Source organism: Mastigoproctus giganteus, chromosome 9, assembly GCF_048544385.1.
Source record: "Mastigoproctus giganteus isolate SK-2022 chromosome 9, ASM4854438v1, whole genome shotgun sequence".
Classification (NCBI taxonomy): Eukaryota; Metazoa; Arthropoda; class Arachnida; order Uropygi; family Thelyphonidae; genus Mastigoproctus; species Mastigoproctus giganteus.
Genome location: NC_143583.1, coordinates 218,817,785 through 218,830,609, shown reverse-complemented (window position 1 = coordinate 218,830,609; position 12,825 = coordinate 218,817,785). Strand labels below are relative to the sequence as shown.

At 37.9% G+C, this 12,825-nt stretch overlaps 1 protein-coding gene across 1 annotated transcript in view; it reads left to right on the top strand.

Annotated features, from left to right (window-relative positions):
* The window catches only part of shot (dystonin-like protein short stop), a 1,739,701-nt gene that overhangs the window by 885,228 nt on the left and 841,648 nt on the right, over positions 1–12,825 (top strand). Inside the window, exon 42 of the mRNA XM_090380932.1 lies at positions 2,222–2,384. Within this exon, the coding sequence (XP_090237058.1) occupies positions 2,222–2,384 (163 nt within the window). The remainder of the gene's footprint in view (positions 1–2,221; positions 2,385–12,825) is intronic.

Here is a 12,825-nt window from a genome sequence, read left to right as displayed (position 1 = left end):
GACAGACAGGATGGGAGGGAGGTTAGTTAAGCAGCACAAATTCTAGGGTAGTGCATTTAATTGACATGGATGGCCAGTGCAATGTTGAGTCAGGTTGAAACGTTAGCACTGGGTAAGCAAAAATGACAGTAGGAGTGTGTTATAGGCCTGATGACTCTGATGAGTGTGTTGAACAACTATACAAAGAAATAGAGTGGTGAGTAAATCAAAATGACTAAGAATGGGGGATTTTAACTTTTCGGATATTGACTGGAACTTGTGGTTTGGTCACTCACACACTTCCAAGACTTTTGTACATTTATGGGAGGTCTGTATGCTACAGCAAGGTGTTAGAGAGGCAATAAGACAGAGTAATACTCTTGATCTGATTATCAGCAGTGATTATTCATGGATTAATAATCTGCAGATAAAAGAACCAATAAGTGAACGTGATCACAGCGCGTTGATGTGAGATTTACTTAAAGATGTTACTACTATCAAGAGTAAAAGAAACAGGTTTTGCTTTCGTAAAGGTGATGGCTAGAGTGGTCTCAGACATTTTAAATTCTACACAGTGGGACCAACTAATGATGTTACTATATGCAAATTCCAAATAGCAAGTATTCTAGAAATTAGTCATAGAAAGTACTAGATTTTTCATACTATTAAGAAATATTGCTGAAGGTTTAGGATTAAATGGATATCAGATAAAGTAATGAGACTTGTGGCAGTGAAGAAAAATGCATGAGATGCATATAAATTATCAGGCAACACAGAAGTCTGTGGTAGACATAAAATAGTCTGTAATCAAGTCACAAAAGAGGTTAGGCAAGGGAAGGCAGATTTTGAGAAATCTTTGGCAAAGGATGCAAAGAAAAACAGTAAAAACTTCTTTACTTAAGTGAACACTAGACTGAATGAATCAAATGGGTCCATTTGATATTGATATTTCGACTGTGGATGATCGATTCATTCAAAGCGAATGAATATTTATGTCTGGATTCACACATGAGGAAGTCTGTAAGGAAGTGGAGCCCAGAAATTTATCAAACTCTAACAGGGAGCTAAATAATTTTGTAATAACTGAGAGGAAAGTTGAGAAGAAATTGTAGATGTTAAACTTGAGAAAGGCACCTGGGGTGTATTCAATCTATCCAATTATATCAAGGGAGGCAGAAAACCCCTTAGCCATAATTATGAGAGCATTCTTGGATTCAGGGGAGGTCCCAGTTCACAAATGAGATCAAAAGGTGACACGAGTAATTACAGATCTGTTTATTTAACTTTTGTTCTATGGAAAATAAACCATGTAGACAAGACTGCAGTTATACTTCAGACACTGTTAAGGGGGAAATCTTGTCTGGCCAATTTGATTGTATGCTATGATGTCATGATAAAGGAACTGGAAACCAAAAATAATTTTGATATCATATATTGGATTTCAGGAAAGCTTTTGATACTCTTTCGCATAAGACTGCTGTACAAATCACAAATTTAAATAAATACACCAACTGTTTTGATTAAAATAGTTTAATACTGTAAAAATATATAATGTAATGAAATGTACCATGCGATATAGTGGATACTGTAAAATAATATTTACAAAACTGATTTACTATAAAATAAAATAAAATTTACTACGAAAATGTTAAAATACAATAAAATACGAAAATTAAAAGCGATAAAACAATGATTGTAGCTTTCGGGGGCATCCGCCTCCTTTCTCAACAACAATGCTACTTGGGCAACACATCCTTTAGTATCAGGTTCACGGCACCCGTGGCTGACCAGGCACATGTTCAGTATTACTTTCAGAAATCAGGAGGCATAAATTCAAATTGAGGGAGGATGGTTGCAGAATAGACGTGCAGAAATTTGCCTTTAGCCAGCAAGGTGTTGATTACTGAAACAAACTTTCATCTGTTGTAGAATCTGATGTTTAAATAAATTCCAGGATGAACCAGACAAACTGTGTTGGAGGGGGTGGATGGTTGAGATTGGAGTTATTTTTTATTTTTATTTTTTTTTTTCTTAGCTAATACTGTATAAGGTTGCTTTCTTGCATCATTTTCTACTACTAATGCTAATAGTAGAGATGAGTAATAGTAATGATGAGAAATATATAATTTGAAATTATTCAGCAACCTATCAGTAATCTTTATTATTGTCCTAATATTATCCTTGTAAATATTATTTTTTAATTTACTTAAATAATATATATTTTTTTATTTTGATATTTTAGGAACTTGAAAGCCAACTAGAAGATCAACGTCCTTTGTTGGCTGATGCAGAAAGTGTTTGCGAGCAACTTTGTGATATCCTAAGTGATTCTGCATCTAAAAATGAAATCAAAAATAAGCTAAACTCACTTGAAAAGCAATATTATAATTTAACTAAAAAATTAAGTAAGTTCTACTTATAATATTTTTTATAAAAATATATATTTTTTAAGGGCTTCTAATTAGAATATGATAAAGAAAACTAACACAAAGGAACTTAATTGGCAATAAATGTTCCATTATTATCAATCACTATATCGATTTATTACAAAGCATTGGAAAATTTCTGTCCTTGTGTAGGTTCTCACCTATGAGTTAAAAATGAAATTTTTTAATCAGTTGTTATTATCTAACAGAATGATTGCTGTATGGTGATTCTTTGAACAAGGGAAGAGATAATTATTAACTTCCAAACAGGCACCACATGAAAACAGTGGTGCCTGTTTGCTAGTTTTTTCTGCTTGGAATACAGCACTGCTTGTTTCTTGTTAAATATAATTTTTCTTTTTTTCTTTCTTTTTTTTTTTTTTAATTTTAAAATGTAAACATTGTATGTTTTTTTTTTTTAAATTGTTATTTAAGGGAATACATGTCGAGAGCGACCTCCATAGCCGAGTGGTCAGGAACGGGAGTGCAGTACCACACACTCTTTGAGTAGACCGGGGTTCAAGCCCCTGACCGCTAAAATACAGTTGATCTGCCACGCTGCCTTACTGGACCAGCGTGGCAGATTATGGTCCATTTCCCTCAACATGAATCATTGAGGAGGCTTCCATCCTGCAATGGATTGATAATGGCTGCAGTTTTTATGTTGAGAGCCTTGTGAATCAACATAAAAACTTGGCTCTGGAGATTTTATACTAGGCTCATGTGGTAGAATTTTTCTCAGTGTTGTCTGTGCTTCATCACAGAAGAGACTGTTTTTACAAGGAGGGAATATACGTAAATAGTAGGGGTGCAAAAATATTCACTGATGGCATCAAGGTAGTGTTATGTGGGTTTGAAGATATGCAGAGTAATAGTTTAACTAGAGCTACAGGCAGGGGTGATAGTTATTCTTGCTTTGATTCTATTGGAACATGCAGCAGCCTAGAAAGCAAGGCTTCAGAGATTTCAAGCCCTGCTGTGAGTCATCATGGAATAAGTAACTATATGAGCTCTGTTAGGGTAGTTAAGAGTAATAACATGTGCATATATACTAGCATATACATTAACTAATGCTAAGAGCACAGTAAATAAATTTGATAAATTTAACGTACTGATTAGATCATCGAATGCAAACATTGTGGAGATACCAGACTTAAGGGATGCAAAATTTGAATATGGAAGTTGAATATGGTTCCAGGATAAACAGACTCCTCTGTGATATTTCCTTCATTGATGTGTCATAACCACAGTTGATACCTGGTGCTGTTATTCAAACTGTACATGATATAAAGGAAACAGTTTTGTTTTGTTTTTTTAATCACGTATGCCATTCTCAGGAAACATTCCATTGCTGCTTCTTCAGTTACAGAAAAGTTTCACCTACTGAGCAGTGCATTATATTTCCAAGTTCACATTGAGAAATTATTGCAAAATGTTTTTTATACTGTACTTTAGCCGAATGATCAAGAGCACAGATATGCACACACTATGCATTTGAATGACTGTATTCAAGCCTTGAATTGTCAGTTGATGCAAACATATGTTGCAGGACCTCTAAATCTTTATGCCATCATCACTGTTGTAACAAAATCAAAAACAGTATGGAACCCAGTACTGCACTCTTTAAGACTCCTATTATCATATTATCATAACTCAATAGAATTTACAATTAATTGCTGGAATGTAAACCAGAAAAACCCCGAACATTTTCCAAGTTTATAACTTTGAATAGCCACAGCAGCTGTCACCAACGAATTACCCCACCCCCCATCAAGTAACATACTGTTCCTCAAAATTAATAAATTATAATTATTTAATGTTGTAATTTATAATAGTAGTAAACAACATCCAGTGACATGGGCTTGAGAGTATAAATGTATATTATGTTTTAATAAAATTTTTGAAACTTTCTGGATTTATTCTTTAGTGATGATGATGTTATATTGTTTATACAAGCGTGACAGCTCTTATACAATATCAGAGACGTTCCCCCCCACTCCATGTACTTGTTAAAGTGCACTAACACTACTTTATTCTAAACTGGTGGTAATGCAAAATGCACATTACATTATATTATATATAATGTAATTAATTATATATATATATATATATATATATATATATTATAATGAATAATATTACATTATATTGTATGAATAAAACTTCCTTTAATTTGTTTTCTTCTACGTAGATATCATTGATTGATTTTTATTTTCTGCCATTTGGATACAAAAACTTTGTGACAACAGGAAAGTAAGTACAGTAGAGCGTCAATAGCCTGAACTAATTGGGATTGGGGCAGTTCGAACTTCCGATTTGTTTGGATTTTCGAACTGATCAAAAATACTGTTCTGAAGACAAAAAAAAAATGTTTCATAAGTTTAGAAATAAAAACACAAAGTTGTACTTGCGTATTTTATTCATAGGTAACAAAACAAATGGAACTTTTAACCACAATAACACCTATGTATAGGCTTTAACAGAAATAATTACAGTAATACCCCTAAGTTACGCGAAAGGTGGGTTCGACGAAAATCGCTTAAGTCGAATTCGTGTAAGTCGGGGTGTAACAACTTTGCATATAAATACATATAAATTTTATTTAATTGGGACCAAGGACTAACAAAAACACTAGTTTGGAAGAAAAATATTTAATAAAATTGCAGTTATTTATACATATTAATACAAAATATGTATTAAAAAATAAATGAGTTACGTAAAAAAGTTATTTCGATGTCGATGGCTTCATAAAATCTAACAAATTCATCTGACGACACAGCGCCTTCTTTTTTTCACGCAGAATTTCTTCGCAGCAAGTTAATTTTTTTATTCCTTGCTTTGCTATAACGCGTTCTTCGTTGGAGTCTTTGTTCTAAAATTTTTAAGCCCTTTCAATTGAGCTGAGACCTTCTGTCAAATTGCAATTGTCATGTGCTTTTCTGGTGGAACTGGGTCTGAAGTGTCGGATACTTCAGTAACGTTTTGCTCACGCATCTCTATGAGCTTATTCATTGTCAGCTCCTGACTATGTGAATCCAACAGCTCGTTGACATCATCACCATTGACTTCCAAATCTAATTGCCTGGCAAGATTAACGACTTCTTCTATCACATGAGCAACATGATCAGTTTCTGGCTTTGTTTTCATCTCGTTTTTAAAAAAAAATGAACAAAGTTTCTTCCAGAGACCATTCAATGTATGGCCTTAGTAGCTAATGCTCCTAAAAACCAAATAACAACCACCATTCAATATTTTTTTTTTTTTGAGAATTTCATCCCAAGATTCTTCAATGATTCTTACGGCATCTAAAACATTGAATTGTTTCCAAAAGTCTTTAACAGATATCTCACTGTTTTGTCTCATAGCTTCATTCAGACGTGCAAACGAACACCTCGTGTAGTAAGCCTTGTGATGACTCCCTGGTCCATCGGTTGAAGCAAGCTGGTTGTGTTTGGAGGCAAAAACACAACTTTCACACGTGGGTCGAAATTAATTAGGGTGGCAGGAGGGTGACCGGGTGCATTGTCAATAAGAAGCATCACTTTAAATGGAATCTGTTTAAACTTGCAATAACGTTCGACTTTGGGTATGAAGTGGTGACCAAACCAATCCTCAAAAACGGAAGCTGTCACCCAAGCTTTATGATTTGACTTCCAAATCACTGGTAAGCTAATTTTAGATATACACCAAATGGAAAAATTAAGAACTGCGTAACTCCGAGTTTGTGTAAGTCGGGGTATTACTGTACTTATTTTTTGCTGTACCATTTTCACACTTCATTTCTTTGCTGCCAGGTCTCTCACTCTTTTCAGCAAGAGTAGTTGAGTTGGACAGGATTCAGTTTGTTGCTTGTACCTAGCTCTCATTAGCATTAGTTGAGGTATATGATGCAAGAAAGGCAGCTTATACAGCATCAGCCAATTAAAAAAAAAAAAAAAAAGAAACCTTCACATTTCACCCATCCAGTCACTCCAAATGTTTGTCTAGTTCAGCCTTAAATTTATTTAAGCTAACAACTTTCACAACAAAAGATGGAAGTCTGTTCCAGCAATCAACTATCCGCTGGCTAAAGGCAAACTTCTGCACATCTATTCTGCAACTGTCTTTCTTCAATTTGAATCTATGGTTCTAAGAACGTTAGGTCATGCATTGGGCCTGCTCAAACCATTCAAGGCCTTATACACCTCAATCAGATCACCTTGCAGGTACTTAGTCTCCAGATGCTGCAACTTGCAGAACTTAAGCCTTTCTTCACAAGCACACCCCTTTGTTCCTCTTACCAATCTTGTTGCCCTTCTCTGTACTCATTCCAGCAACTCTGCATCCTTCCCAAAATGAGGCCTCCAGACCTGTATGCAGTACTCAAGGTGTGGCCTGACCATTGCCTTATACAAAGGGATAATCACCTCCTTGTCTCTGCTAGAAAAATTCCGATATGTCACTGACCAAACTCCATGCTCTGGCAGTGCTTCTGCACTACTCTGAGAACTTCATATCTGACTGCACAATTATCCCCAGGTCTTTTTCATTCTTCACACTCCTAGAGTGTAGTACCACACAGATGGTACATTTCTCTTTGGTTTCTTTTGTCTATATGCATTACTTTGCATTTAGTAGTAGTAGTAGTAGCAGCATGTGATGCAAGAAAGCATGTGTATGAGCTTATGCAGCATCAGCCAAAAAAAAAAATATATCATACCATTCCATCCAAATGCCTGTCCAGTTCCTCCTTAAATTTATTGAACCTACCAACTTCCACAACGACAGATGGAAGTTTGTTGCAGCAATTAACCACCCGCTGGCTAAAGGCAAATTTCCGCCTTTGCCTTAGCCTTAGCACTAGCATTAGTAGAGCCATTTGATGCAAGAAAGCAAGTTTATGCAGCATCAGCCAAAGGAAAAAAAAAAAAAAAAAAAAAACCACTTCCACTTCACCCCTCTGTTCATTCAAAATCCCTGTCCAGCTGAGCCTTAAACTTATTTAGGCTATCAACTTCCACGACAAGGGATGAAAGTCTGTTCAAACAACCAACCACCCGCTGGCTAAAGGAAAATTTCTGCACCTCTATCCTATATCTGTCTTTCCTCAATTTGAATTTATGCCCTCTCAGGTGATTATTCTGAACAAGAGGAAGAATCCCATCAGCATTGAGCATGCTCAAACCATTCAAGGCTTTATACACCTCTATCAGATCACCTCGCTGGTGCCTAGTCTCCAGACACTTTTGTAATTTGCAAAACTTAAGCCTTTCTTCATAAGAGCACCCCTTTGTTCCATTCACTAATCTTGTTTCCCTTCTCTGTACTTGTTCCAGCAGCTCTACATCCTTCTTGAAATAAGGCCTCTAGACCTGTATACAGTACTTAAGTGTGGCCTGACCATTGTCTTAACCCCTGGCTTTTAGCCGTGAATGGTATTGTGTACGGCATGTGCATTTTGTATGCAATAAAGAGTTCTTCTTCGTCTTATACAAGGGAATAATCACCTCCTTATCCCGGTTAGAAAAATTCCTATATATCATTGACAATACACCATGAGCTACTTTTGCAGCCCATCTGCACTGCTCAGAGAACTTCATATCTACCTACACAACCACCCCTATTACAACATTCTCTAGCTTACTGCCAGAGTTCAATACGCCTCTGGCATTCCCCTCGCTGAATAACTCCTCATGTGTGAATGTCGATGCAAAATATTCATTTAGTTTGTTAGCTACCTGAGCAGAATCATCAACAGTTAACCCATCGATATCAAGTGGACCAATCTGATTCATCCCCTTCCTTCTAGAGTTTACATAAGTAAAGAACTCTTTGCTGTTTTTCTTTGCATCCCTTGCAAAGATTTCTCGTAATCTGCCTTTGCCTGCCTAACCTCCTTTGTAACTTGGTTACAGATCAACTTGTATCTATCATAGGCTTCTGTGTCACATGTTAATTTGTATGTATCCCATGCATTTTTCTTCTCTGCCATATGTCTCATTAGTTCATCTGACATCCATTTAGGCCTAAACCTTAAACAATATTTCTTAGTTGGTATGTAAAGCCTAGTAGCTTCCAAGATAAGTTCTTTGAATGCTTCCCATTTTGAATTTGCTGTTGGTAACATCATTAGTTGGTCCCACTGTATAGAATTTAAATACTGTCTCAGTCCATCGTAGACGCCTTTACGAAAGCAATAACCCTTCCCTTTACCCCCAATGGTAGTTACCTCTTTGAGTAAATCCCACTTCAGCGCACTGTGATCACTGCCACCTAGTGGTTCATTTATCTGCAGATTCTTAATGCATGAAGAATCACTACTGATAATCAAATCAAGAGTATTACTCCCTCTATTTGCCTCCCGAACATGCTGATGTAGAAAACAATCATCCAATAAATCCATAAAAGCCTTGCTAGTGTGAGTGACGAGCCCTCAAATTCCAGTCAATATCTGGAAAATTAAAATCCCCCATTATAAGACTCTGATTTACTGGCCCACTCTATTTCCCTGTACAGTTTCTTATTATACTCATTCTAGTCATTAGGCCTATAACACACTCCTACTCTTATTTTTGCTTTCGCAGTGCTTATGTCACACCAAACTGACTCAACAGTGCACTGTTCATCTATATCAAATGGGTGCACTTCTTTTGATTTTATGTTTTTCTTAATTAACAGCATAACACCTCATCCCTTTCTATCCTGTCTATCCTTTCTCTACATATTGTACTCCCCAAATTCCAATTCTGCATTCCTTGTATCTGTGGGACACCACGTCTCTGATATCCCAACAATATCTGCCTTTGATGTTTTCAGCAATACCTCAAATTCATCAAATTTATTTACTCAACTCCTAGCATTGTTGTACACGCAAGTATACATGCCTCTTATACAGAAGGACAATCGCCTCCTTTTCCCTGCTAGCAAAATTCCTGGACAAAGCCCCATGACCTGCCCTGGCAGCCTGTCTGCATTGTTGAAAAAACTTCATATCTTACTGCACAATTACTCCCAGGTCTTTTTCATTTTCTACCACCTTAAGTGTAGTACCACACAGTTGGTATGTTTCTCTGGGGTTACTTCTGCCCATATGCAGTACTTTGCATTTGTAGGTTAAACTTCAGTTGCCACTTCCTAGCCCATCTGCCCAAATTATCTAGATCCTGTTGCGGTATCACACTGCCATTAACACCCCTTCCAACCTTTGTATCATCCGCAAACTTCGATACTAAGCCTGATATACCTTCATTAATATCATTGATAAATATACAAAACAACAGTGGACCCAACACCGATCCCTGTGGGACTCCACTAATAACATTAGTCCATGAAGAGCAGCACCCATTGATTACCACCCTCTGTCTTCTCCCACTTAACCATCCTTTTATCCATTGTAGCAACTTACTCTTAATACCATTCTGCTCCAATTTGTACAATAGTCTTCCATTTAAAAATAACTAAATGCACAAGGCATAATATGTTAAGAGTTTATTATCTATCAAGCTTATCAAGTATATCAAGCTTAATGTCCAAGTTTGCAGACGATACAACGGTTGGCAGGGCATACTGACACTATGCCGCTGGAACAGGATCTGGAAAGGTTGAGCAGATGGGCTGAGAGGTGGCAAATGAAGTTTAACATTGACAAATGTAAAGTACTACATATGGGAAACAGCAACCCCAGAGCAAAGTATCAACTCTGTGGTATTACACTGACAGTGGTAGAGAATGAAAGGGACCTGGGGGTGGTTGTGCAGGCAGATATGAAGTTCTCTGAGCAGTGCAGACGGGCTGCAAGAGTAGCTCATGGTGTATTGTCAATGATATATAGGAATTTTTCTAGCAGGGATAAGGAGGTGATTATTCCCTCTAATAAGGCAATAGTCAGGCCACACCTAGAGTACTGTATACAGGCCTGGAGGCCTCATTTCAAGAAGGATGTAGAGCTGCTGGAATGAGTACAGAGAAGGGCAACAAGATTAGTGAATGGAACAAAGGGGTGCTCTTACGAAGAAAGGCTTAAGATTTGCAAATTACAGTGTCTGGAGACTAGGCACCAGCGAGGTGATCTGATAGAGGTGTATAAAGCATTGAATGGTTTGAGCATGCTGAATGCTGATGGGATTCTTCCTCTCGCTCAGAATAATCACCTGAGAGGGCATAAATTCAAATTGAGGAAAGACAGATGTAGGATAGACGTGCGGAAATTTGCCTTTAGCCAGCGAGTGGTTGGTTGGTGGTACAGACTTCCATCCCTTGTCGTGAAAGTTGATAGCCTAAATAAGTTTAAGGCTCAGCTGGACAGGTATTTTGAATGAACAGAGGGGTGAAGTGGGACTGGTTTTTTTTTTTTTTTTTTTTTGGCTGATGCTGCATGAGCTTGCTTTCTTGCATCAAATGCCTCTACTAATGCTAATGCTAATGAAACAGGTGGGTATATGAGATGTGTTAGGGTAACTAATAATAAGAGTAGGTACATGTCCTTGTATCCCCCCAAGCTATCAGTTTTCCGACCCACCTAACACTGCCTCGATAGCATCAGGAAATATTCTTGCACCCTTCCTATTTAAGTGTATCCCATCCCTGTAGAAGCAGTTTCTCCTGTTAACAAGTACAGACCAGGCTGAAAAAAATTCTATCCCTTGAGCCTTGCACAGTCTTTCCAGGGCCGAATTGATCAACAAGGCTCTCATCATATACTCCCTCCTATCGTGTCTGGGCAGAATTGCGGACACTTTCATATTTAACCCTAATTATCGGCTTTTGTTCAACAGTGACCTGTACTTGTTAAGTAATTCTTCCAGTCTCCTACTATTAAAATCATTAGTGCCAATGTGTACAACTATATCACCTTTTGTGCCCTTAAAAGATGATATCCACCCTACAATGTCATCAACCTTTTCCCCTGGCAGACATACCCTGGTCGTGTTCCACCTATCCTTTTTACAATGCATGTTCCCCGTTTTCCTGTCAATAGAGCCACCAACAACTACTAGTTCCTGTGGGACCAGTGCATTCTGCCTTGTGGATTGCAGCTGTGTCGTGCGATGACCAAGTGCAAACTCTGGTGTTGATGTGGGCAGCTGAGAGCTTCTTGGACACCTCATTTTAGATCCTTCGAGGGCATCCGCCCTGTCCTTCAAGCTCTCATATAGGCCCATAACAATGCTGAGTTATCACCTGATTTCCTTACACTCCTTACATCGTGCACACACACAAAGACACCCCCATGGCAATATCATGTTCTGTTCCAGAGAGTTCGGCAAACTTTTCACAAGTTGCACATTTTTTTAGGCTGAGGAATTATTAAGGTTTGAAATGGGCAGATGGGCTAAGGAGGCCTAAGATGGGCTTTAACATTGAAAAATTTAATTTGTCAATGTTAACCTTAAGTTTCCACCTCTCAGCCCATCTGCCTTACTTTTCTAGATCCTGTTGCAATAACATACTGTCTTTACTGTCATTAACAACCCTGCTAACCTTTATCACCTGCAAACTTGGTCATTAAGCCTGATATACCTTCATCAAAATCATTGATAAATACACAAAACAGTAATGGGCCCAGCACCGAACTCTGAAGTACTCCACTAATAACATTAGTCTGTGTAGAGCAGTGTTCATTTATTACCATTCTCTACCATTTCCCACTCAACAATCCCTTTATCAGCGCCTCCGTAGCCAGGTGGGAAGGAGCAGTAGTGCGTATCACATGCTTCTTGATTAGATCGGGGTTCGAGCCCCTCATCACCATATACGGAAGATGCGGAAAGGTCAGGGAATGACCACCGCATATCCCGGAGCAATATGGCCTTAGTTGCTAATGCTCCTAAAAACCAAAAAAAAACAACAACAACAAATCCCTTTATCCATTGGAGCCCTTAATGCCATACCTCTCCAATTTGTACAGCAGTCTTCCATGTGCAACATTATCAAAAGCTTTCTTGAAATCCGGGCATATGATATCAAAATTTTTTTTGCATCCAGTTCCTTTGTGACCACATCATGGTATCCAATCAAATTGGTCAGACAGGACTTCCCCTTAACAAACCCATGCTGTTTCTGAACTATTACTGCAGTCTTGTCTAAGTGATCCTCTATCACCTCTTTAACCTGCAACTCCATTATTTTCTCCGCTTAGAAGTTAAACTAACAGCTCTCTAATTATTTGTGTCACTCTTTGCACCCCCTTTGTGAATTGGGGATACTTTTGCACATCTCCAGTCCATGGGGACCTCACCTGACTCTAAGGATGCCCTCATAATTATGGCTAAGGGTTTGCTTACTTCCCTTGCTGCCTCCTTTAATATAACTGGATACATTCATCAAGAATTCTGTTGCACAGGATTCAGTTTGTTGCTCACTTGGTTAGCACATTTGGTAGAATCACCATCCTCCCGACCCTGAGTGGAAAAGACCTGAGTTCGGGTCCTGTTGATGGAAT